At 41.2% G+C, this 27827-nt stretch overlaps 1 protein-coding gene and 1 pseudogene across 2 annotated transcripts in view; both read right to left on the bottom strand.

Annotated features, from left to right (window-relative positions):
- Mtmr6 (myotubularin related protein 6) overlaps window positions 1-18372 on the bottom strand; it is a 40968-nt gene extending 22596 nt beyond the window's left edge. The window contains exons 1-2 of one of the 2 annotated variants that reach the window (XM_048341629.1): window positions 18194-18372; window positions 84-200 (exon numbers count right to left, since the gene is read on the bottom strand). In XM_048341629.1, the coding sequence (XP_048197586.1) occupies window positions 84-200; window positions 18194-18217 (141 nt within the window). In that variant the 5' untranslated portion in view covers window positions 18218-18372. The remainder of the gene's footprint in view (window positions 1-83; window positions 201-18193) is intronic. The other variant, XM_048341630.1, reaches the window with a different exon arrangement.
- Window positions 12190-13055, bottom strand: LOC125349720 (annotated as a pseudogene).
- Window positions 18373-27827: the final 9455 nt, after the last annotated feature.

The raw sequence follows: 27827 nt of genomic DNA, 5'->3' as shown, positions 1-27827 counted from the left end.
AATATATTTCTACGCAAAATAAAGAATAGTAGACCAGTCAATTTTTAGTGCTATGGAAAACATTTTTCTGTGATCTTCCTTACCCAGGTTTCTTTTTGATGAGAGTCGATAAATAATAGATGTGTGGCTGTAAGATACAGTGTTCCCGTTAATGATTTGTTGTTGGTACTGAATCGGTCAAGTAATTTTACTTGTTCAACCTAAAAAAGAAAAAGAATATTTCTCATTTCAAAAGCAGTAAAAAATAATGTTAAATCCTAGGACCTATATGAATCATTTTCAATTTTCTCTTCATTTTGTGAAAAAATATTAAGCTTTATTTAATATTCTATGTTCAATTTAATCTACCTTTTGAGGGAACATATATGTCACAAGCAACACAGGTATTCTCTCATTACAAATGTACAAATGTGAAAGAAGGCTGGAAACATCAACATTAACAGGAAGAAGGGCAAGAAACAGTGATGAGTATGAATAAGCAAAAAAAAATTTTTTTGTACCCATGGGTCCTTTATCTAAAGCTAAAAAATCAAGGGCCACACTTCCAAGCCAGTCCAGGCAGGAAAGTCCCCAAAACACTACTATCTCCAATTAACCAGCAAAAAGCTAGGCTAAAAACATCAATCAAGTGGTAGAGGCACCAGCCTTGAGCAAGAGAGCTGAGTTCAAGCCCCAGTATGGACAAAAACCAAGTATATAAAGTTATTATTTAAATTCTAGAGTAAACTAAGAAAATGAATTCAGAAAGAGGTAAGCTTGCAAACTGAAGTTTATATTCTATTTGCTTTACTATCCCATACTAAATATTGATTATTCTGTGTCCAGCCTAAGCTTTTACTCAGATTATTCTTCCTTACACAGGACTCCTGCTTAGCTGACGTGACCTTCCTCAGAAAACTCATCTTCATCAGATGCGAGTGGTTCATGCCTGTAATCTTAGCTACTCAGGAGCCTGAGATCTGAGGAACACGGTTCAAAGCCAGCCCATCAGCTTGGGCAGGAAAATCAAGGCCCTGATACTCTTACCTCCAATTAACCACCAGAAAACCAGAAGTGGAGCTGTGGCTCAAATGGTAGAGCGCTAGCTTTGAGCTGAACAGCTCAGGGACAGCGCCCAGACCCAGAGTTCAAGCCCCACAACCGAGAAAGAAAGAAGAGAGAGAGAGAGAGAGAGAGAGAGAAAGAAAGAAAGAAAGAAAGAAAGAAAGAAAGAAAGAAAGAAAGAAAGAAAGAAAGAAAGAAAGAAAGAAAGAAAATGAATCTCCGCTTCATGGCATGATTTACATCCTTCACAGGTCTGAATTCCCCTGGCACAGATATGTCTGTGCTGCATGGCCTCCTTAAGTGCCTGAAACAGTGAGATGCACATTGTCTTTATTAATACTGGTACAATATGAACACACAAGATGATGCTAAGCAAATGAACTCCAAGTATGGAAACACATGGTTTATCATTGTTGTTATTTTCAACATACCATGTGAAATTATGCCTTTTTCTCTTGTCTTTCTTCCTCATGGTTTTACCCTTGATATCACTGTAACTGATCTTGGTACCCTGGATATTGTATATACATGTATTGGAACTAGGGAAGGGATGGGGAGTATCAAAATGGAGAGACAAAGACAAACCAGTGCAACAGCAATACTTACAAAACGACATGTTGTAAACCAATTGTACAACTCATGGAAGGGAGGGGAAATGGGGAGGGAGGAAGGGGGGGCGATGAGGGAGGAGGTAACAAGTTGGATAAGAAATGTACTCACTGTCATACGTATACATCTATACTATACTATACATCACTTTGACAATAAATAATTTTTTTAAAAATACTGGTACACACACACTCTCAAATGTCATTGGAGAGTGGAATTGGAATTGTCAGGGATATGCAGAAAACTAGAAATTTTATGTCATTCTCCCTTATAAGGGAAAAAGGGGTAAAATAATCAACTACCAACTTAAAAACATGTTGGGGACGGGGATAGCTGTGCCTTTAAGAGGGGATGGCCTAGTTAGCCCCTCCCACCTCTTTCCGGCTTCAACCAGAAGAGAAGCCCCCGCCCCTGGGGACGAGCATGTGCGTGTCATCATAGTGGCGGAGACCCCAGAGGCCCGGTCCTTGGGGGGCTGAGGTCTCCGCCCATAGAGGAAGTTCCATGACATCACCTGAGAGACAGCCCCATTAGCCAATCGCTAATATTCAGTAGTCCCTCCTCTTCCAGCCCGCCATTACCGTTATAAAAACCCCTCCCTGATTCAAGTTCTTTGACACTGGTGGAACATCCAAACTGGCTCCCCAAAATCTCTGTCCTGCCTCTGCTCCGGACACATGGGGGGGGTGTTGGCATCTTTCCTCAGCTTAGCCCATAAAGACACCCTCTGCTCCTTCCTCAGACAGGAGGAGTAGAGCCGAGTGTCTTTCATAATTTGGGATTTGGCATCTCCCCGGGAAAAGCAGGGGGACAGGGAATTTGAGCCTCACAAAAACATCTATTTGCAGTTATAGCAGCAGGTTATGAACAGTCTTTTAAATATTGTAGACCTTCAAAACCAAATTATTAATCATCTCATGATTCTATTCTTTCTTCCCATGTGCATTTTATTTCCTCTTGCTAAAAGAACAAACTATCCTCATTAAAAATTGTTTCCCCAGAGAAAAACTAAGGAAGGGGTGACCTTGTTCAGAAAAGGAATGTACTCATGACCTGACCTACAAAATGGTTACCCACCATAAAAGCAATAAAATTCTATCAAAAAATACATTAGGGGCTGGGGATATGGCCTAGTGGCTAGAGTGCTTGCCTCGTATACATGAGGCCCTAGGTTCGATTCCCCAGCACCACATATACAGAAAATGGCCAGAAGTGGCGCTGTGGCTCAAGTGGCAGAGTGCTAGCCTTGAGCAAGAAGAAGCCAGGGAGAGTGCTCAGGCCCTGAGTCCAAGCCCCAGGACTGGCAAAAAAAAAAAAAAAAATACATCAATAAAGAGGGATGAATGCCATAGAATATCCATTTGATGATCATCATTGTAGCTAGTCAAAGAAAATTTAAAAGAATTTAATGCACAAAGGCAAAATGCTTATGTGCTCCGGATCATACAAAATATTTATTTGAAATGAACTCCAGGAAATGGGAACAGAGGTTGATTTTCAATTTGCTTTCTTTTTGTCCTGTTTGTTCATTTATCTGTCTTTGGGAAGGTAAGGAGAGCACAGAAATGGAGAGGCAAAGGGCAAACAAATGCAACTGTGGTACTCAATAGACACTATTGAAAATGGGTGGACATGGGAGGGAAAAACTAGGAGTGAGGGAAGAGGTGACACTGTCCAAAAAGTAATATACTTTTATCTGATTTATGTAACAGTAACCCCTCTGTACCTCACTTTTATAATAATAAAAACATTTTAAGAATTTAATGCAGAACATTATGTGATGCAGTATGAAGTTTTAGAAGTGGAACACAAAATCTACACCCACACATATACACATACATATACTTTAAAAAATTTTTAAAAAAGAAATGTAGTGATTATCTTTGGGTAGTAAAATAGTGTTTTTTCTTTAAAAAAGTGACCACTAATTTTCCATATTATTAGTAGAAAAAAATCATTACTCTTACAGTAGAAAAATAATAAATCTTATTAAAACAAAATACTGCTTCCAAAGTAATCAGTAATGGGCACTTAAAAAGCTGATAATCTTCCTCTTTTCTTCCTCACTCCCCACAATGTACTTCCCCAGAAAATTTTTGCTTAGAACAGCATTTCTTCAAATAAGTTAAAATTTTAAATTTACAGATGTCCATCAATGGGTGAATGGAGAAAATGTGGTATATATGCACAATGGAATTTTACTCATCTATTAGAATGATATTGTACCATTCGTAAGGAAATGGAGAGACATGGAAAAAGTTATATTAAGTGAAGGAAGCCAAACCCAGAAAAACAAAGGTTGCATGTTTTCCCTCATTTGTGGTAGCTAAAATGTGTCTATAAATCTAGAAGTAAAAATACACCAGGTGGTATGCAAGTGCTCACAAATGAATTAACTGAAGTGTAACAGACTCTATGGAGAGCTCAAATAGTACTATCTTTGTCAAAGACCAACAAAACCAACACCAGGAAATGGGTACTTCCAAGAGGGGAGACAAAGACCAAAAAAATCAACACTAGGAAATGGGTACTTCCAAGATGGGTGATGGGGCCAAGGGGAGAGTAGAAAACAAATGAATCCGGAAAGTGGGGAGAATGCAGTCAAAAATTCATTGTATATACCACAAAACTAATAAAAGCAAGAAGAAGAAGTCAAAGGGGGGTGAGAATGTTGAAGGGAGGACACCAACCAAGATGCATTGTTTTCATAAACTGTTTTGTTATATGGCACCTTCTTTGTACAACTACTTAAAGATAATTTTAAAAATAATTGTTAAATATTTAGCTGGGCATAAGTGGCTCATGCCTGTAATACTGGCTTCTAAAGAGGTTGAGATCTGAGGATCACAGTTTGAAGCTAGCCCAGACAGAAAAATCCAAGAGATTCTTATTTCCAATTAATCACAAAAAAGTCAGAAGAGCAGCTGTGGCTCAAGTGGTAGAGTGCCAAACTTGAAAGGAAAGAGCTAAGAGACAGCCCCTGGTTTCAAGACCTAGTATCGACACAAAGAATAAAAATTCATTTTTTATACAAATTTTATTTGTACAATTAAAACAGCAAATTCAGACTTTAGTCTGATACTCCGAAATGCAATTTATGTAACTCTATTCTTAGAGTTAATTTGACAAACAAAAACTATCTCATCAATTATACACTGATATTTAAAAAAACAACAGAGCGGGCTGGGGATATGGCCTAGTGGCAAGAGCGCTTGCCTCGTATACTTGAAGCCCTGGGTTCGATTCCCCAGCACCACATATACAGAAAATGGCCAGAAGTGGCGCTGTGACTCAAGTGGCAGAGTGCTAGCCTTGAGCAAAAAGAAGCCAGGGACAGTGCTCAGGCCCTGAGTCCAAGGCCCAGGACTGGCAAAAATAAAAATAAAATAAAATAAAATAAAAAACAAAAAAAACAATAGAGCTTAAACGTGGTGGCACATGTCTATAATCCCAGCACCTGGGAGGCTAAGGTAGAGGGATTATGAGCTCAAGGCCAATTTAGTTATACAGTTAGACACACACACACACACACACACACACACACACACACAAAGTAAATAAAAGACAGGAGAAAGGGTTGGAAATATGGCCTAGTAGCAGAATGTTTCCCTTGTATACATGAAGCTTGGGTTTGTTTCCGCAGCACCATATATATAGAAAAGGCCAGAAGTGGCGCTGTGGCTCAAGTGGTAGAGCGCTAGCCTGGAGCAAAAAGAAGCCAGGGACAGTTCTTAGGCCCCGAGTTCAAGCCCCAGGAATGGGGGGGCGGGGGGTGGAACAGGTGAGAAAGAGGGAGAGAAGAATGGTGAGAAAAAGAAAAAGAGAAAAAATAGGAAAGCTTCCCACAAGCCTGAATGCAGATTTTCCTTGGATGTCAGCATATATTTTCAGGGTTCAAGGCTATTTCTTCTTCACTGTACCACACACTGCAAACTGGACAAGAAGGATCAACTAGTGTTTATTCCTCTCCAGTTACATCAGACTTGGTTAGACAAGGCACTGAGCCAATGAAAACCACTTATACCAACATAGTTTTCACCCACATTATTTCCTCAAGCAAGTAAAACAAAGTTTTAAGGACTCTAATAAAAAGGAGAACTAGCGAACATGTATGGACATAATGGTAATCTTAAAGTATCAACACTACTTGAGCTAAAAATTTGTGTCAACATTTTGAAGCACATTAAGTAGCCATTAAGAAAATAGTGCAGTATACTGGCAACTAGTTTTAGAAGGAAGAGTTATTAATTAGGAAGCTTGTTTTAAAAAGAAGACAGTGGCTGTGGCTTACACCTGTAATCCTAGCTATTCAGAAGGCTGAGACCTAGAGGACTGTGGTTTAAAAATCAGCATGGACCAAAAAGCCCAAGAGAACCTAAATAACTGGCAAATAATAGTAAAACAAGCTAAGGGAACATGATTGTCTCTGACTTCAAGCCTTAGTACTCAGTACAGGCAATTTTTAAAAAGAAAGATAAAGGGCTTGGGAATATGGCCTAGTGGTAAAGTGCTCGCCTCGTATACAAGAAGCCCTGGGTTCGACTTCTCAGCACCACATATATAGAAAAAGCCAGAAGTGGAGCTAGGACTATGGCCTAGTGGAAGAGTGTTTGCCTTGTATACATGAAGCCCTGGGCTCGATTCCTCAGCCCCACATATATAGAAAAATCCAGAAGTGTCGCTATGGCTCAAGTGGTAGAGTGCTAGCCTTGACCAAAAAGAAGCACAGGACAGTGCTCAGGCCCTGATTTCAAGCCCCAGGACTGGCCAAAAAACAAAAACAAAACAAGAAAAAGCCAGAAGTAGCGCTGTGGCTCAAGTGGTAGAATGCTAGCCTTGAGCAAAAAGAAGCCAGGGACAGTGCTCAGGCCCTGAGTTCAAGCCCCACGATTGGCAAAAGAAAAGTCCATGTGAAGTGTATTCTTAAAGACAGTAAATATTTCTCTAATTATAAGACTTGTAAGGCTTTACAGAACAAGGAACAAGTACCCTGAATACAAACAAAACTTGTATACACCGACAATAATCATACTTTTCTAATGGACTTTATCCCACCCTGCCCATCCCCTGGTTCACAATTTTCCTACTACTGTCATTATTTTAAACATGTTTATTAGTGCTCTCAGAACTGTATGCACGACTGTAACCGTTCCTGAGTTATAAATATGTTTAACATATGACTGTAATCTCTAACATAATACTGAAGACTTACTACGGGCCACTACTCTGGTAAGTGGTTAACACACATTATTTCTTTTCACTTTCACAACTCCTATGATGGAGTCACTATCCCTAGGTAATTAAGTAGGACAGTAGTGTTTTACCCGTGAACGGTCTGAATGCTGAGATGGAATCCTTTCACCCAGAGTTATACTATCTCCACTTGGGCATCTTAGGAGCTATGTGGATTGTATTAAAATAACCAATTTCACCTCTCAGCTTTCACAAATGTAATCACAAATGGGAAATACTGTTACCCCGCCCTTAGCGGGGTCATCCACTTAGAAATCTAGAAATTGTCCTGTCTCTTTTTAACACATAATGCTCCATCAATCACTGTTACCAGTTTCATCACCTAAATATTTTGAAATTGGCTCCTCCCACCATTATGAAAGCACTGCCTGTCAGAATGAAAGCATCTATTCATCTACACATCTATTCATGTGTCTAGTCTCTCTCACTAAAACCTCTAACATATCTCGGGGCAAGAATAGTCTCTTTTCTTTCTGAATCATTATTCTGATGGCTAGAACACTCTTTGACATAAATGTTTATTGGCCTAAGATGAATTTCTCAAAGGGGAAACCCAGAAAGTGACCAAAATTTACCAGTGGCAAACTTTTCACTTGAAATCAGTTAAGGGATTTTTAAATAGGATCCTTTTTTAATACCACTATTCTCTTCCTTATTTCTTTCAGCTATGTTTCTTACACAATGGACAAATTCCTGAATGAACTGCAAACACATAGAAAAACTGCTGGTAGAAAGCACAACTAGCAATACAAAGTTCTCTATCACCATCTCATCACTCATTCTGGGAAAAAAATCATTCTTCTAAACCTAAATAATATTTCATCATTCCTTCTGGCTGAGGCTACATCAAGATGTTCTCTTTAAATTCTGGTTTAAAATATTTTTCCCAGCACTGATTCATCCTCGTATTAGATCCCAAATTACTTAAAATCCCTCTGTTAGAGCTGTAGTTTGGGTCAGTTATATTTAAGATTCAAAGCCTGGCTGGTCAAATGAATCATCTCCAAAAGTTGGCAACAGCCCTTGTCCCTAGCAGCATCTCAACACCTCAAAGCCACTCACTCAGTCATTTGAGAGGATGGGGACAAAGACTGTATTTAAGAAGCTCAGTTGCTCATTCTTATGCAACTGGTTTTCCTTCAAGCTTTAATGGGGAATTAACCCCTCTCACTCTTAACTCACTTGAGCTAGCTTTCTTCTCTACCTTCAGTCTGTTTTGACAATACCTAAGGTCCTACCATGTAGAGTTCTCCACTTTTCACAGGAGTTGATTTACAACTTTAACTCCTTAAAATATGCATGCATGCATGTTACACACGCATGTGCACAATGTTCATGCGCTCAAAAGCCATTTACATAAGCCAGTAATCCTAGCTATTCAGGATGTTGACTGAGATCTGAGGATCATAGTTCAAAGCCAGCCCATGAGGCCATCTCCAATTAACTAGCAAAAAGCCAGACATGGAGCTGTGGCTCAAGTGGCAGAACACAAGCCTTGAGTAAAAAAAAAGCTCACAGGTCTAGGAATGTGGCTTAGTGGTAGACTACTTGCTTAGCATGCATAAAGCTCTGGATTCGATTTCTTAGTACTACATAAACAGAAAAAACCAGAAGTGGCACTGTGGCTTAAGTGGTAGAGCCTTGAGCAAAAGAAGCTCAGGGACAGTTTCCAGGCTCTCAGTTCAAGCCCCAGGACTGGCAAAAAAACAAAGTTCAGGGACAGCACCCAGACCCTGAGCCCAAGCCCCAAGACTGACACACACACACAAAAAGAACAGGTACCTAAATATTCAGTATCAGGAAAGAGTTTAATCATTCACTAATAATAACTGCTTCTTCAAAAACCTGCAATAGATTTGTATAATAAATAACAAGTATTTTACCTGCATTTGCCTAATAAATGAAGACAATAAAATGTTTGCAAGAATGACTACAGTTGTTAATCTGGTAAGGCTTTGCCAGTCTGTTGTACTAAGTTACCATCCAGTTAAGTTCAAAAAGAGAAAAAAGAAGAAGGAACACATATGGAGTATATTCTAGGTGCTCAACAATTGGTGGAGGGAGGAATTCTGTTTCTTTAATACAACTTGCTGAAAGCAAGGATTAACAAAATTGTTTTTATTTATAGGAATATGGAGAAAATACAGAAATCTCAATAGAGATAATTCAGCATTTATATCTCAAAAAAGACACAGTACTTTATCTGATTAAAGAGAAACATGTAGTAAGGTAGAGTCTGTGCTTGTAGATAAAGATATACCAACAGTTTTTTAAGCACAGTAGTTCACTACTACAAAACTCACCTCTCTAAGAGAGAAAATGGATCTTTTTGTTAAAATCACTGACATGAAAATTTCAAAGACTTAAGTCAATTTTTTAAAGCAACTGCTTTATATTTCTTTGTATGAAGTACTTTACAGCTTATCCCCCAAGTACTTCCTAAAATAGCTACTTCATGTCACTATCATTGAGGCACTATAAAAAAAATAGTGCTAAAATTCTTAAAAGGACAAAAGGCAAATGGGGAAAGGATTTGGGAAAGGAAAGAATAACTGAAGGACAAGAGGCAACAGTGGTTCACACCTGTAATTCTAGCTGAGATCTAAGGAACAGGGCTGGAAGCCAGCCTGGACAAGAAAGTCTGTGAGACTGGTTATTTACAGTAACCACTAAAAAGCTGGAAGTAAAGCTCAAGTGGTAGAGCACCAGCAACAAGTTAAGGGACAAGTGCCCAGGCCCAGAGTTCCAGAACCAATAATAGCGTGTGCACGCACACATGCAAACACACACACGAAAGAGATGGGTGTCAGGAAAAATTGGGAGTGTGTGGTTACTTTGGTGAAGGATGGTAAATGCCAATACACTACCCCTTTAAAGACTGCTTAGTCAAACTGTTACCAACTGAAGGACTTCACTAAAATGTATCACCTTATTCTATCCAGGAAACTGACATTTCAGCTAATTACAAAGCTGGAAAGAAATGCAGGGAATCACACATATACAGAACCACAGTGAGGAAATTCAGACACTTCTGGAAAGGAAGGCCAATGTCTTCTGTCAAACTTCCAAGATCAACAGCTGCCCTTACTATGTGTTACTGACAATGTGTTCAGTGCTCCTAAACAGAAAATGCACTGTCAGTTTCTCCAGCTTCTTCTTCTCTCTCCCAATAGCCAGACACCCATTTGGGACTTTTAGAATCCTTATCCTACACTGACATCCTACCAAGAATTAGCTACCAACAAGAATGAGCAATATGGGTTTGGTGGCTGAAAATTACAATCCTGGTTACTCAGGAGGCAGAGATAGGGAGGATTCTAGCTTGAGGCCAGTCCAGGCAAAAAAGATCACAAGACCTGTTCTCATCCAATAAAAAGCTGGTGACATGTGCCTGTCATGTCAGCAATGTCAGAATCAAAAATAGAAGGATCAAGGTCCAGGACAACCTAGGTAAAAAAGCAGGACTAGAAAACTAAAAACAAAAGGGCATGGCTCAAGTCATAGAACATGTGCTCAGCTAGTGCAAGGCCCCAAATTCATCCTAGTAATGTCCAAAAAACAGCTCATATTCATTAAGTAGAGGGCAAAGATTGTCTTTAAAAAATCATGTATTCCGGACTGGGAATGTGGCTTTAGTGGTAGAGTGCTTGCCTAGCATGCATGAAGCCCTGGGGTCAATCAATTCCTCAGCACCACATATATAGAAAAAGCCAGAAGTGGCGATGTGGCTCAAGAGTTAGAGTGCGAGCCTTGAGCAAAAAGAAGCCAGGGACAGTGCTCAGGCCCTGAGTCTAAGCCCCAGGACTGGTTAAAAAAAAAAAATCATGTATTCCAAGCTCATGTATATAATGTCTGGTGGCATGAATTATCGATGGGATTATCACCTCAGACCATAAGTTCAATGAGAACTTTTTTTGTCAACCATGGAGCTTGAACTCTGGGCCTGGGTGCTGTCCCTGAGCTCTTCAGCTCAAGCTTAGCGTTCCACCACTTTGAGCCACAGCACTACTTCCAGTTTTCTTTCTTTTTTTTGCCAGTCCTGGGGCTTGAACTCAGGGCCTGAGCACTGTCCCTGGCTTCATTTTGCTCAAGGCTAGCACTCTACCACTTGAGCCACAGTGCCACTTCTGGCTTTTTCTATATATGTGGTGCTGAAGAATTGAACCCAGGGCTTCATGTATACGAGGCAAGCACTTTACCACTAGGCCATATTCCCAGCCCCACTTCCAGTTTTCTGATGGTTAATTGGAGATACGAGTCTTACAGACTTTCTTGCCCAGGCTGGCTTTGAACTGTGAGCCTCAGATCTCAGCCTCCTGAGTAGCAAGATTACAGGTGTGAGCCACTTCCAGCCGGCAAGCTAGAACTTTTCGGTTCTATCTTACTAAGCTTTTCTTTGATGTTGAAAATAGTTATATTCTATCAGTGGCTTCCAATTTCAGAGTGAAAGCAAAGATTTTAAAATAGCCTTGAAGGGCCTATAGTAACTTGCTCCTGTCTTCTATCTTTAATCTACTCTGCTCTTCTTTACTTACTCTGTTCCAACTTTGTATCTGGTTCACAACTCCAAGTGACAGGCAAGAGCTACACAATTCATAAGTGCAGCTTAAAAAACATGTATCTAAAAATTCAAACACAGGATTTGACATGCTTTTTGATACTATTCAATAAGACAAATATGACCAAAAGAAGATGATACCCCTGTTCCTGAATTTCAGATCCAGAATAACATTCAATTAATACTCGGCAAAAATACTACCAATCTCCAGCTAGCAGACCACAATATAGTGACTCTAAATACTACAAAAAAGATACATAAATATTACTTATGACAAGGTTAAGGATAAAAATCTTTTAGAATTATTATTTTGATTTATTGTTAAATTAATACAAATTAACTGTTAGATTAAAACTAAAGATGTGTTGGGTCAAGCCTATAATCCTAACTGAGGCTGAGATCTGAGGATCAAGGTTGGAAGCCAGCCTGGGCAAGAAAGCCTATTAGCCTCTATCTCCAATTAAATAGCAAAAATCTGGATGTGGAGGGATGGCTCAAGTGGCAGAACACCGGCCTTGAGTAGAAAAAGCTAAGGGAGATTGTCCAGGCCATGAGTTCCACCCCATTAATGGAAAAGAAAAAACCCTAAAGATAGTCTTTAGAACAGACAAACCTTAGTTTAAATCCTAACTACTCCTCATGAGGTAACTGGGCAGTTTTCTCAAACTCTCTAAGCCTATTTTTTTTTCAGGCTTGATTCACTTTATTGTTCTTGTATAAAAATCCTATGTTGTAGCCACAGATGGAGCCTGGGTTTTCACAAGATGGTCAGTGAATTCCTGATAAGGAGATTTGGTGAACACAGTCTCTTTCCAGATATCAGGGGTCAGGTAACTGTAGGTCTTGGAGATGGCATCAAAAGTGGCCTTGACAAAGTTGCCCAAAGTAGCAGTACAGCCCCTGGCTGAGGTCTAACAGTCATCAATACCAGCCATCATCAACAGCTTCTTGGGGACAGGAGCTGAAACAATCCCAGTGCCTCTGGGTGCGGGGATGAGGAGCACCAGCACAGATCCACAGCCGCCTGTCACCTTGCACAGGACGGTGTGAGGCTTGCCAATCTTGTTCCCCCAGTAGCCTCTCCGCACAGGGACAATGGAGAGCTTCGCCGGGATGATGGCTCCTCGGATGGCAGTGGCAACCTCCTTGGAGCACTTAACATCCAAACCCACATGGCCATTGTAGTCGCCAATGGCTACAAATGCCTTGAACCTGGTGCGTTGGCCAGCTCAAGCCTGCTTCTGCACGGGCATGATCTTCAACACCTCATCCTTGAGGGACGCCCCCAGGAAAAAGTCAATAATCTCAGATGCCTTGATGGGCAGGGAGAAAAGATAGATTTCCTCCAAAGACTTGATCTTCATGTCCTTAACCAGGTGGCCTAGTTTGGTGACAGGGATCCATTCCTTGTCTTCGGCCTTGCCTCCACGAGCCCCGCGGCCACGACCCTGGCCTCTACTAGGCCTCGACCTCGACCCCGAAGGCTGCTACGGAAGCCTCCACGGAAGCCTCCTCGGAAGCCGCCACGACCTCCCAAGCCTGGGCCCCAAGGGCCTCCGGGCCCTCCCGCTGCACCGGCATCATCCGCCATTTGGTGTTTTCCCAAGAAGAAGAAGTAAGCCTATTTTTTTTTAATTAGCAAAAATACCCAATAAATTAATGTACTTGTGAAAACTGAACATTTTGAAATTATATAGTATCCTATTATTGGCTACTATTGTGCTGTTGCTTAGAAAATGACATTTATTACTTTTCACATACAGATGTCTAAAATCAAAGCACTAGACAGTCATACAATATTATAGTTAATTCTTGATCATATTAATTACATAGAGCTCAAAAATGTTAACAATCTGGCTAATTAACGCTAGTGGCTCACACCTGTAATCAAGACAGTCCAGGCAGGAAAGTAGGTGATGAATCTCTCCAATTAACCACCAAAAAGCTGGAAGTGGAGCTGTGGCTCAAGTGGTAGAGTGCTAGCCTTGAGCAAAAAAGCTAATGGACAGTGTCCAAGCTTGGAGTACAAGCACTAATTTCTGAACAAGTTAATAAACTTGTTAATAAACAACAAGAAGTTGTTTTAAACAAACAAATAAACAACAAAAAGTTAATATACCTAAAACAATCAATTTGGGGCTTTGAAATACTTAATTTTTTCACCACAAATTCATTATGTTCAGATATACATAATGGAAACAAAAAATTGGCTATAAGCTGGATGCCAGTGGCCTGCAATCCTGCTACTCAGGAGGCTGAGATCTGAGTGGGCCATGGTTTGAAGCCAGGTCAAGCAGGAAAGACTGTAAGACCCTTATTTCCAATTCACCACCCAAAAACCATGAAAGTGGAGTTATGGCTCAAGGGCCTTGAGTAAAAAAGCTCAGGCCCTGAGTTTAAGCCCCAGGACCAGTACCCCTCCCCCCCCCAAAAAAAAGGCTATTTCAACTGACTCTTAAGAATAAGCTCTTTTCTAAACTATTGGTCCATTCAGCAATTATCATAATGCATTCCAAGGTCCATGTCTAGCTTGCTGTTGTATACCCCACTGTCTAAGTCAGTGCCTGGCACCTAAGAGGTACCTAAGCAGTTTAACTGCAGTTTATATAAACTCATTTGACATTATTCCAGGGTGAGTGATACAATGCTACAAAAACAGCACAAAGTAATAAAGAAGTATATTTGAAAAGTAATTTTATTAGAAAATGTGTCAGAAATCTAATTTTAAAAAAGGCACAAAAGACCTCAAGTGCTATGAAAAGATAAAGCTAAATGAGAAAAAATCTTGAAGTAATTATTTTCAAGGATATACTAAAAGAAGCTACAGCCATAAGAACAAAAACAAAGGCAAGCACTGGTGGCTCACACCTGTAATCTTAGCTACTCTGGAGGCTGAAATCTGAGGATTGTGGTTGGAAGCCTGTTAGGGCAGCAAAGTCTGTGAGACTCTTGAATGCCAATTATTCACAGAAAAGGCTGGAAGTGGAGCTGTGGATCAAGTAGTAGAACACTAGCCTTAAGCCAAAGGAGCTAAGAGACAGCAGCTAGGATATATCCTACACTGAAGAAGAAAGACTTTAACATAATGAAGAGGTCCACATTTCCCAATGTTTTATTATCATTCACTTTGGAATAAGATTTGTTTTTAATGACACAATTCACTTTTACAACTTTTCTGTGGTGTACTATACTCTGTAGCAGGCACAAGAACAAAGTAAAGATGAAATTCAAGCAAGGCGCTGGTGGCTCACACCTATAATCCTCCACCTCCTCCTCCTCCTCCTATTACTACTACTACTACTCAGCTACTAGGAAGCTGAGACTAAGAATCCTGGTTTGAAGCCAGTCTAGACAGACCAATGTGAGACATTTATCTCCAATTAACTAGCCAACTTGGAGGCATGATTGAAGTGGTAAAGCACCAGCTGAAAGCAAGACAATATAGTCAAGTGAGATCCTGAGTTCAAGCTCTAATAACCACACACAAGCAAGAAGATGAGACTCCCAGAGGTGTGTAAAAGGAAGCTCCCTGCTGTAATAGCATCCTCTCTCCTGGCTCTCCTCTGGTCACCAGGACATCACACCTGAGCTGAATTGGCTTATCAAAATATGGTTTCTCCATTTTATAATCTGAAAATTTTTGTTTGATAGCAAACTTTTTGTTTTTCTAACTGTCCATGTGGTTCTAAAATATTGTGCAAAATGTCAGTTGCTGCTGGAATTCCAAGAGTCTATGGCTGAAATACATTTTTGCGTGCTGTAAAACCTATGTGCAGTGTGTATGTGTGTATGTCTGTGTCTGTTAGATAACATTTGTTAGTGAAGTCTTGGAAAAGGGATAGAAGAAACAGTGTAGAGAGAAGATGGTATATGTCTTAAATTCTTACAAGATAAAGCTTATTAAATTGGTATGTAATTTAGCTGTGATTTAAGCACTGGTGTAAAACCAGCATGTCATTGTTTATATCCAACTGTGCTGAACTCATCACATCTACTGAGTTTTGTCATTGCAGAATTCTGGCAAGTATTTCTTGGTCAATTCTTGACAAGGTGCAGGTAAGCTCTAGTCCTCTTGGTCTCCTTGTTGCTTTAATTGGGAATAAAAAAGGACTTTTTGTGGCAAAGACTCCTTTGATTGTAACCATTCCGGACAGAAAATCTCTCTAAAACTCCATCTCCCAACTAATCATCGAAGAGCCAGGTTGGAAGCATGGCTCAAGAGATGTATCTCTAATTAACCAGCCAAATGCTGGAAGTAGTACTGTGGCTCAAGTGGTAGAGCACTAGCCTCAAATAGAAGTGCTCAGGGACAGTGCCCAGGCCTTGAGTTCAAACCCCCTAATTGCCATCTGGGAAAAGCCATCCCAGCAACAAGCACCTAAACCCCTAGGATTCAGCCAGTCTGGGGAACAAGGGATCACGGAGAGAAATAAGAGGAGAATGATGTCACATCCTAAATGGAGTGGATTTATACTCACCCTTTCAAAATTAATCAGAGCCGGGGGATCAAGAGATGGGAACTTGTCCATCTAATGTCCATACCTGAGTATAAGAACTAACTGAACTAGCCAAGTCATCCAATTTTTAATTTTCTGTCCTAAACCCTTCCTTTTGCCTATATATATATATATACATATACATATACACACACACACACACACACATATATATATATATATATATATATATATATATATATATTTGGTCAAGCCCCTGCCTCATGAGACTTCTTCCAGGCTTCATGCAAGGACTGGCATCTACCACCAAAGGTCCCTGCTGCTCGCCTTCTCCCGGAGGGGCCGCATTTCTGCCTTTTACCCCTAAAGTCGATGCCCCTTGCCAGCAGGAAGTAGCCAGAGCGAGTCTACATGCTTTTTCATAATTTTTTTCTTTTTCATGACTATTAAAAAGCTGGAATGTAAGGCCCGCCCCGAAAGAGCTCTATGCAGGTGCCCCCACCTAGTTTAAGTCTCCACCCAGTTACCTGGGTAACCAGCATACCTGGAAGCAGTTACTTTCCCCTTCCTAATCCTAATCCACCTGGCCACACCTCAGGGCTGGGCGGGGGTCTCCCCTTCTCTCCCGCCTTGCATTACCTTGGCCATAGGGTAGCAGTTAGATAATAAACTTTCTCTCTGGCCTGCGCGAGGCGTTCTGCTTTACCTAACCTACTTTAATAACTCTTACACCTGCCATCTAATGCACATCTGGATTCTGGTAAACAGGATAAGAGTCTGCCCCAGGAAAAGCGAGCCGTAAGGTCCACTCTAGTACTCTTTTCACCTTTTAATAGTTTGGTTATTTATCCTTCTATTTTCTAACTTTCTCAGCAATTTTAATTCTTCAGTTAATTTACCTTTCTTCTCTTAAAAAGATTTCTACATGGAAACCTGAAGGAGCAGTTCCAAACATCAGCAGTATTTCTAAACATTTCTTATCTAGATATACTCCTAGCCCTACAATTAATGTTTAGCATTTGCTTCTCACCATCTAGAAGCTAAAAACAAAGAAGGTAACATGTTTCATCTGTTTCTGTTTGGCTCATCTGTGCTCAGTCAACACTTATTGACAATGTAATTTTCTTAATTCAAGTTTTTTAAACAAAAAAAAGATTTTTTACAAGGGTAAGTTTTCAGCATCTTCACAATGGGTGCCAGACTGGTCTACTCTCTGCAATCTTAAAATGTTTTTCAATTCTTCTGACCAGTTTTTCTCCCTCACCAGGCTTAAATGTTGCTGAGAACATAATCTTGTGATAGTCTGATGTCATTTCCTTATATCTTTAACTTCCTAACAGAATCATACAAATAATCATCCTCAAAATAAATGTATTCGCATACAAAAAAAAGCATGGGATTTTTAAAAGTTCCACAGAAGAAAAGTTTCCACTAGACCTTAAAATACAACTTAACATACCAAACCCTCCCCCCCCCCCCCAAACCCATGACTCTTGTTAAAGTGACTTCGGGTCCACGCCTCAAGTTTGAAGCCAAAACAGAAACACCAGATGTAAAGTAAGGCAGATCCTACTACTGGGCTCGGATCCTCCAAAACTTGCATCATTTATCTGTGACACGGGACAATGAAACGTGAGCAAAGACTACCTTGCACACATGGTAAAGTGAAGTCCGGGACCCACTGGTTTTGCCTTAAATTAAGCGGCGAACGGCTGAAAGTACCCCCGCCACCCCAACTTCCAAAAACATTGAGCCGGGGAACCAGTGACTCACACCTGTAATCTTGGCTACTCAGGAGGCTGAGATGTGAGGATCAGGATTCGTAGCCCATCCACGCAGGAAGGTCCGCGAGACTATCTCCAATTAAGCATCAAAAAAAAAAAAAAAAACCAACCCGGAAGTGAGCTGTGGTTCAAGTGGCAGAGTGCTAGACTTGAGCAAAAGAAGCTCAGGAAGAGTGCCCCGGCCCTGAGTTCAAGCCCCAGGACCGGCACCAAACAATAATAACAAAAGTTGAAGCAGCCCCAACCTTGCCCAAGAAAGTGTAGAGCTAATAAGGTGGCGACAAATTTTCCTAGATTTTTTCCCCCCTAAGTGCCCTAAACCGCTTCAGAGCTCCCTGTTCCCAGATACAGGCCTGGGTACCCCGTTATCCAAACTGGCACGGTCCTCCCACCGAGCCCCGCCAGGCCCCGGGCCCGGGCCCGGGCCCAGCGGGCTCCCGGGTAGAGCCCTCGTCGCCTCCCGCGGCGCCGAGTGACACCTAGAATACCTTGGTCGTCCGGATGTGCTCCATTCCGAGGAGGCGACTGCGGCCGCCGGTCTCACCGACGAAGCATGGAGCGGTGACAGCGACCGAGTCTGAGGGAGCTCCCTCAACCGACCTGCGCCGCCGCCCCGTCAGCCCGCCCCAGACAGCGGCAACTGCGCAAGCGCGGCCGGCGAGCGTCGTCTCCTAGCAACGCTTCCCAAACCCAGAGGCCAGTGGGAAAATGGGGTGTGGACGGGCATGTAGTGTTGTCTAGGGAGAGAAGCGCTCCCATTGGTCCAAAACATCCTCAGCCTGCCACGGCGCCCACTGCTGGTGGCGGACTAATCAGCCATCCTAGGTGCAGCTGGGCCTGGATCAGCTGAGCCAGCCAGAACCTGGCCAAGTGGCTGGAAGATGTTTCTTGCTTTGAAAATGCACCCTGAGTAAAGGGTATTTGATGCGTAGGGTATGACTGGATGTCTCTGAAGTCCATCACTGTACCAACGGACGATACAAAATTTAGAGACTTTATATAGGGAGGGATTCCAATGGTCTCACTCCTTTGAAGAACATAGTTTATTACTTTTTTTTTTTTTTGGCCGGTCCTGGGGCTTGGACTCAGGGCCTGAGCACTGTCCCTGGCTTCTTCCAGCTCAAGGCTAGCACTCTGCCACTTGAGCCACAGCGCCACTTCTGGCCATTTTCTGTATATGTGGTGCTGGGGAATCGAACCCAGGGCCTCATGTATATGAGGCAGTCACTCTTGCCACTAGGCCATATCCCCAGCCCAGTTTATTACTTTTTAATGCCAGGAAAGAACGTGTATTATGAGGGGGTGAGGGGGGAAAGGGTAGACGACTGGAGAGAGAAAGATGGTCCAATCATAACATTCATTGGAGATAGGTGAAAATGAAACCACATAAATTAAATGAAGGGGTGAGGTTGAGAAAGATGAGAGAGAATGATGGAAAGGATGACAGTGATCAAGATGCATTGTGCTCACAAGCTTACATGTTAAATGGAAACCCCTTTATGTAACTACTTAAAGCTAATTTTTAACTAGGAATTTTCAGTGTAACTTGAAAAGCAATTTGGCTACTCACTGGAAGTTTTTCTAAGGAAATAATGTAGTGTGATCTTATTTGAAACAAATTCTCAAATACTTCTGGATTTGTTACGTAAAATATGATGTATTCATTAATGTTAGTACAGGTATTCATTAAAAGTCATAGAGGGAGGTGGACACCAATGTATCATGACTGTAATCCTACCTATTCAGGAAGCTGAGATCTGAGGATCTAGTTTGAAGCCAGCTCAGGCAAGAAAATTCATAGAACGCTTGTCTCCAATTAACGAGCAAAAAGCTAAATGTGGAGCTCACATGGTAGAGCTGGTAGAGGATAGGCTTGAGCAAAAAAGCTCAGGGGCAGCACCCAATCCCTAAGTTCAAGCTCCAGGACTAGTGGGCATGCATGTGTGCATGCGTGCGCTCACACACACAATTATAGAAGGATATTACAGAGCAAAAATGTTGGTACTATATTATTGAGAAGATCAGGCTAACTTTAGTACAGTAAGTTCAATATAACCGTATTTTGTAATTTGTACTTATGACAGCAAAATGTTTCTATTTCTAGGTAGTGCGATTACAGATGACTTTTTGTTGTTGTTATTGTTATTATTCATCTAATGCAGTAGTTACCAGCACAGAACATCTTCTCTCCAGAGGATGCTTGGTGAGATGTGGAGTCCTGTTTGGTTGTCATGGCTTCCTTGGTTAGGGTTTGGGGGTATGGAATCTGGTGGGTCCAGGCTAGTTTAGCTACAGAATATAATGTACCAGAGAAGCCACCAACAGAGAATCATCCCACCCATGATGTCAGCAGTGCAGGGGCAGAGAAACTCTTCTCCAGGTTTTCTGAATCTTCTGTGCTGAGCACTTTAACATTTGTAATTCAAAAATGATGGATCAATAGGCTAAGATCTGAGGATAATGGTTCAAAGCCAGCCTGGGCAGGAAAGTCCATGAGATGCTTATCTCCAATGAACTACAAAAATAGCCAGAAGTGGAGATGTGCCTCAAGTGGTAGAACACCAGCCTTGGGGCAAGGGGAGGGCTAAGTGCGCAGGCCCTGAGTTCAAGCCTTGGTACCAGCACAACAACAACACCAAGGTATTTTGAAAAGGTTAGGAAGTGAACTGGAGTTTTACCTCAGTGACAGAAAAGGTATCTATCATGTCTGAGAATTGGGGTCAATTTCCAGCACCAAAAAGAAAAAGGAGGGCTGGGGATATGGCCTAGTGGCAAGAGTGCTTGCCTCGTATACATGAGGCCCTGGGTTCAATTCCCCAGCACCACATATACAGAAAACGGCCAGAAGTGGCGCTGTGGCTCAAGTGGCAGAGTGCTAGCCTTGAGCAAAAAGAAGCCAGGGACAGTGCTCAGGCCCTGAGTACAAGCCCCAGGACTGGCCAAAAAAAAAAAAAAAAAAAAAAAGAAAAAAGAAAAAGAAAAAGGAAAGGGTATAATTAGGAAGGAAATTTTCTTACTGTGATTGACATTACAAAGACCTGCCATCTATGTTTTTCTTTCCTAAGTTAAAAAATTTTGTTTTACTTGGTTTCCTTTTATTTGGGTTGTTCTGGTGTTTTAAGTGCCTACTATAGTTTAAAAGCAATGCCAATGCAATGGGATTGTTTATTTAACAGCCTCTGCAATGATGTAAGATACTCAGCTGGTCCTTGTAAGATACATAAGGATTGGGGGCTGGGGATATGGCCTACTGGCAAGAGTGCTTGCCTCGTATACATGAAGCCCTGGGTTCGATTCCCCAGCACCACATATATAGAAAACGGCCAGAAGTGGCGCTGTGGCTCAAGTGGCAGAGTGCTAGCCTTGAGCAAAAAAGAAGCCAGGGACAGTGCTCAGTCCCTGAGTCCAAGGCCCAGGACTGGCAAAAAAAAAAAAAAAAGATACATAAGGATTGAACCATCTGGAAACCAAGTTTGGGCAGTAACACCTCCCCCCTCCCGACACACACACGCCTTACTTTAAAAAATAAATAAAAAAGTAATGGATGTCTTTATTGAAGATATTTTGAGGAAACAGGTAAGTTATACTACATAATACACAGCAAGGGTTTTTTTAAGTTATTTTCTTCAAATTAGTATTTTATCCCATTCTCTCTCTCTTCCCACAACTTCACATTTGTTTTTTCCTTTCTTACAATCATAATGACTTTGATTAACATTTAAGTGATTATCAGGTGACACAGTGTAGTGCCTTTCTTAGATTATGAGGATAATACCATTACTTTCCTCATGCCAAAGATGAGAAACGTGAAATCCAGTGAAGTAATTTATCCCCAAACCACACAATAGATAAAACTAGATTCATGATACATAACATAAAGCCAGACAGTCTGGCTCCAGAGTCTATATTCTTTACTATTCTATGTTGACTTGCCTTTCAAAATCCATATCAATGTACCACTCAAAGTAATAGGATAGATTGGGAAATCACTCTACTTGGAAAAATAAAGTAATGGACAAAATACAAAATCAAATTCTATACAGTAGCTAATAATAGACAAAGATAAAACTATGCAAGCTATAAAAGAAAGTATACACTCAGAGAGGTCAGCAGAATGCTGAATTTGATTTTGCAAGAGGACAACTTCCAAATCAGATGAATTTAATGCCTGGCTTGATGAATTCCCATGGCACAGAGCTCAGAAGCCAAAATATGGGTCTCAGAACCAGAAGAGGATTCAACCAGCCCAACTCCACCCTTACAGTGAGGAAAAAGAAAATAGTGCAGATAATTACCTCTGCTGGAGATGCTTCAGCCATTACATGGTCAACGGACAGATTTATAGCTAAATTCATATCATCTGTGTGATCCAAAAATACTCATGCTGACAACATAGTTCAAAGTGTTTGGTGTCAGTGCCTTGGAACTTTATTGTAGCAAACATAAATCCTTTATGGTTGAACATGCCTCTGTAACCGACCTTGTATGATTCTTAGAATTATTTCCAAGGAATATTAAAGTCATCATAAAATTAGCAGACAAGGAAAGACTTCTCAAGATAATTGACAGGAATGAAATAATATTTTATAATTATCAGGCTTAGTTTATAAAACAATTGTGCTTCATATATGTAAAACAATTAAAGACCATAAAAGAGGCAGGCATCAGTGATTCACATTTGTAATCCTAAGTACTCAGGCAGTTGAGATTTGAGAATTGAGATTCAAAGCCAGCCCAGGCAGGAAAGTCTGTAAGACTCTTATCTCCAATTAACCAACAAACCCCAGAAATGGAGCTGTGTCTCAACTGGTAAAATGCTAACTTTGAACAAAAAAAAGCATAGGGACAGCACTCAGGCCCCGAGTCAAACTGCAAGGCTTGCACCAATATACATAAACAAAAAATAAGAGATTTTAAAAAACATCCAAAGAGGGGCTGGGAATATGGCCTAGTGGCAAGAGTGCTTGCCTCATATACATGAAGCCCTAGGTTCGATTCCTCAGCACCACACATACATAGAAAGTGGCCAGAAGTGGCACTGTGGCTCAAGTGGCAGAGTGCTAGCCTTGAGCAAAAACAAGCCAGGGACTGCTCAGGCCTTGACTTCAGGACTGGCCAAAAAAAAAAAAAAATCCAAAGAAGAAAAAGAACAGGCAACTGCTAGTACCTCAAAACTAAAATTGAGATCTGACTTTTTATTAGCAACAGTAGATCTAGGCAACATTGAAAGTTACTGGAGGTCACTGCTGTGCCAAGACTTTGCCAGATACAAAAGATATTTATAAAGTTGAAAAAAAGTTGTCAATTTGTATGTCAACTTGCCCTTTCTCTAAAGTTGAAACTTTTATCTCAGATATTCTTTATTTATTTTTTATAAAAGTATCATTTTACAAGTTACAGACTACAGAGTTCCAATATACTCCTCAGCCAGTTTTTCCTATTGAAACAGATGACTGGGACATACTTCTTCCTAGGAGATGTTACCTACTGCTAGAGCACTGCTAAATAGTGTTAAAGTACTGCTTTTCATAAGCCTTTGTTGTAAGCACCGTGTGTGTGTGTGTGTGTGTGTGTGTGTGTGTGTGCGCGCGCTGATCCTGAGGCTCACACTAAGGTCCTGGGCTTTTTTTTTTCTTGGTTGTGGAACTTGAACTGGGCCTGGAAGCTGTCCCTGAGTTTTTTCACACAGGCTAGCACTCTACCCTTTGAGCCACAGCTCTATTTCCAATTTTCTGGTGGTGAACTGGAGATAAGATTCTGATGGACTTTCCTGCCCTGTCTGGCTTTGAACTGTGACCCTCAGATCTCAGCCACCTAAGTAGCTAGGATTACAGGCATGTTCTACCAGTACTCAGTGGTAAACACCATCTTAAAAGTTTACTTTTCTCTTCAAAATGTGCTGATAAGTTGGGGAGACTTCCTAGTTGCTAACTGTGAAACCATTCTCCAGGTTCTGGTTGTTTTCAGAAAAGGAATGCCAACCAACATGTAGACTGCCCTCATGCCAATACTCAAGGCATGACTCCAAATCCAGAACACACACTTTCAGTAAGAGAGTCTTACTGACACTTTGACCCAACAGAAGATCTATGGTTGGTGCAAACGCAGCCCTTCATTTGCATAACAGATTGGACCATGATTTGTACAAACATGAGTAGACTGTAGTGTTTGGTACAGACTCCTTTGTCCTTGCCTCTTTCTAAGATAGCTGCTCAACTTCCTTTGTGAAAGCAGCTAGAGAAGACCTTCCTCACATGTAATACAGCAAGGTTCCTATAAAGACATTATCTTCCATGGTCTTGTATACTTTTTCTAAGCTGGCAACATTTGAGAAAAAAGGGCCCAAGTCAAAATTTTCTAAGTAAAAATCCAGAAAACAATAAATAAAAAAATTGATAAATGAGACTACATCAAACTTAAAAGTTTATGCATGGCAAAGGACATAGCTAACAAGCTAAATAGAAAGAGCACAGATTGGGAGATTTTTTACCTGCTATCCATCAGACAAGGGCCTAATATCCAAAATGTAATTAAAGCTCCAAAAAATTGAACCCTCAAAAAAATAAACTTCCCAGATGGGTACTGGTGGATCATGCCTGTAATCCTAGCTACTCAGAAGGCTGAGATCTGAGGATTGTGGTTCAAAGCCAAAGCCAGGCAGGAAAGTCCATGAGATTCTTGTCTCCAATTAATCACCAGAAAATCAGAAGTGGCCCTGTAGCTCAAGTGGTAGAGCACTAGCCTTGAGCTGAAGAGCTGAGGCAGGGACAGTGTCCAGGCCCAGAGTTCAAACCTCATGGCCAAAAACAAAACAAAACAAAACTGTCCAAGAAACAACAACCAAATTAATAAACGAGCTAATGACCTAGAGAATTCTCAGAAAAAGAAGTAAATATGGCCAAAAATCACATGAAAAAAAAGTTCAGTATCTCTGGCCATAAAGGAAATGCAAATCAAAACAATACTTTGACCAGGCACTGGTGGCTCACATCTGTAATCCTATTTAAGAGGCTGAGATCTGAGAATCACAGTTCAAAGCCAGCCCGAGCAGCAAAGTCTGTGAGACTCTTATCTCCATTTAACTATCAGAAAACTGGAATAAAAGTGACTGGCACAAAAAAACAAAAACAAACTGGAAGTGGAGCTGTGGCTCAAAGTGGTAAAGCACTAGCCTTGAGCTTAAAGAACTCAGGAAGAGTACCCAGGCTATGAGTTCTAGTCCCATGATGAACAAAGCACACACACACACACACACACACACACACACACACACACACACTGCCACCACCACTACCACCGCTGCTTCCACCACCACCACCACCACCACCACCACCATAATTCCATTTCACCCAAGTTAGAATGGCCCTTATCAAGAAAACTAGCAATAATAAATGCTGGCTTCGGTGGCCAAAAACACTGTTGGTAAGAATGTAAACTTGTTCAACCACTGCAGAAAGCAGTATGGAGAGGCCTCAAAAAACTAAGTTTAGAACTACCCTGTGACCCAGCAGTTCTACTTTTAAGGCATTTATCCAATAGAGCACAAATAAGGATACACTAAAGCCACCATCGCAATCAAGTTTATTGAAGCATTATTTACCATAGCCAAGATAAGGAATCAGCCCAGATGCCCCTCAATGGGTGAATGGATCAAGAAAATGTGGTATATATACACAGTGGAATACTCATCTATCAGAATGAATGACAGTGAACCATGCATAAAGACATGGAAAGACTTGGAAAGGATTATATTAAGTGAAGAAAGCCAGACCCAGAGAAACACAGGTTGCATGGTTTCCCTCATCCATGGGAACTACAATGTGCCTATAAATCTGGAATTAAGAACACTGGGTGGCACCCAAGTGGTTAACTAATTGAAATAATAGAATATATGTAGAACACAAATAGTATAATTATTTAGAAAGACTCACTCAATGCCTAACAAAATGAGTACTAAGAGGGGCTGGGAATATGGCCTAGTGGCAAGAGTACTTGCCTCCCATACATGAAGCTCTGTGTTCAATTCCCCAGCACCACATATACAGAAAATGGCCAGAAGTGGCGCTGTGGCTTAAGTGCAGAGTGCTAGTCTTGAGCAAAAGGAAGCCAGGGACAGTGAGTGCTCAGGCCCTGAGTCCAAGCCCCAGGCCTGGCAAAAAAAAAAAAAAAAAGTACTAAGAAATGGGTACTTGCAAGTGGGCAGTGGAGAGTCAAGTAGAGAAAGATGTAAGAATGAATGGGGGAAATAAGAATGCATTGTATATGACACGGAACTGAGAAAAATAAGGTAAGTTTTGGGCCTAAGGGGGGCTGAAGATGTTGAAAGGATGACACAGATCAAGATGCATTGTATACATAAATTGCTTTGCCAACTGGCAAAAAAATTCAATACATAACCTAAAAATTAAGAAAAGTTGGGGTAGGAGGGATAGGTGAGAATGTTAAAAGGGGTGACATTGATCAAGACACACTATATTCATAAAATATTCTGTCTAATGGTAACTCCTTTGTACAACTACCTAAAGGAAATAAGATAGATTTAAATAAATATTATGAGTTCTGGGGCAGGGCGGGAGGGAAGGTTAGAAGCAGTAGCTGTGTCAGGGAAGCAGCTACCCTGGCAGCAGGGCAGCAGCTAGGGAAAAGTGACAGGCCTGGTAGAGAAAGCAGAAGAGTATCAGCCAGCAATAGTGTTAGGAAAATTGAGGAGAAAGGAAGAAAACGGGCCAGGTTCGATCTTCTATAGGCAAGGACTATTTATTGAGATACAGCAGCAAGGGACACAACCTTCCTGTGGGCTTGGAGACTAAGTGTCAGATCTGGGACAGGAGCTGGGTTTTATGAGGTCTAAGCAAGAAGATTCACGAAAAAGCCATTATGTTAAGGGAGGTGGGGGGCTTTTCAGTTGGGCCCACAATGGAATCTTTACAGTCAGGCTTAGATAGATTGCTTTGCTGGAGTCAGTCTTTGGTAGCTTGCCTGGTATCTGTATGCACCTGGGAGAACAGGGCGAGGGTCAATCCTTCATATTCCATCTTTGGATACACAGAAAGAACGTGCCTAGGAGGAGAGAGGCAAGTCCTTCATATAGAATCTTTGAACACATAAAAAGAATGGGCTGAGAGGGGATCAACATGGAGTTATGAGAACGAAGCAGATTTCCATCAAATAGAAGACTAACACTTAAGACCTCAGATCACTTGGGGTATAAGCTGTAACACTTAGCTGTCAATCATCCCAGTGTTTATTGCTGCTGTCCATACCATCAATTATACTGCCTGCCAATATCAGCAAGGGCTGGAGCTTCTCCTTGCCTACTTAGGATTTCTACTTCACAAAAGCAAATAAACCTTGTTCAGTTATGAGGTTATGAGTACGTGTGTGTGTGTGTGTGTGTGTGTGTGTGTGTGTGTTGGTGTGTTTTCTAGTAGTGGGGCTTGAACTCTAGTATTGGGGCTTGAACTCAGGGCCTTGGACTCTTGCTTGCCTTTTTCTACTCAAGACTGGCACTCTACCACTTGAGCCACAGTACCACTTCTGACTTGTTCTATATATGTGGTGCTGTAAAGAACTGAGTATAGATTCAAGGAAGGACTGACTTTTTTTTTTTTGCCAGTCCTGGAGCTTGAACTCAGGGCCTGAGCACTGTTCCTGGCTTCTTTTTGCTCAAGGCCAGCATTCTACCACTTGAGCCACTGTGCCACTTCTGGCTTTTTCTATTTATGTGTTGCTGAGGAAACAAACCCAGGGCTTCATGTATACAAGGCAAGCACTCTACCACTAGGCCATATTCCCAGCCCATAGATCATTGAGTTTTAAAATTCACAATATTTATTCTTCTTTTTAAGGACTGAAAATTCTTTCTTTTTTTTTTTTTTTCCAGTACTGGGGCCTGAACTCAGGGCCTAGGTATGGTCACGAAGCCTTTTTGTGCTCAAGTCTAGCACTCTACCACTTGAGCCAAAATGCCACTTCCAGCTTTTTCTGAGTTGTTGTTGGAGATAAGAGTTTCACTGAGGGGCTGGGGATATGGCCGAGTGGCAAGCGCACTTGCCTCCTATACATGAAGCCCTGGGTTCGATTCCCCAGCACCACATATACAGAAAATGGCCAGAAGTGGCG

The sequence above is a fragment of the Perognathus longimembris genome, chromosome 3 (genome assembly GCF_023159225.1).
Source record: "Perognathus longimembris pacificus isolate PPM17 chromosome 3, ASM2315922v1, whole genome shotgun sequence".
NCBI lineage: Eukaryota > Metazoa > Chordata > Mammalia > Rodentia > Heteromyidae > Perognathus > Perognathus longimembris.
Note: the sequence above shows the minus strand (reverse complement) of the source record. Positions and strands in the feature narration are given on the sequence as shown.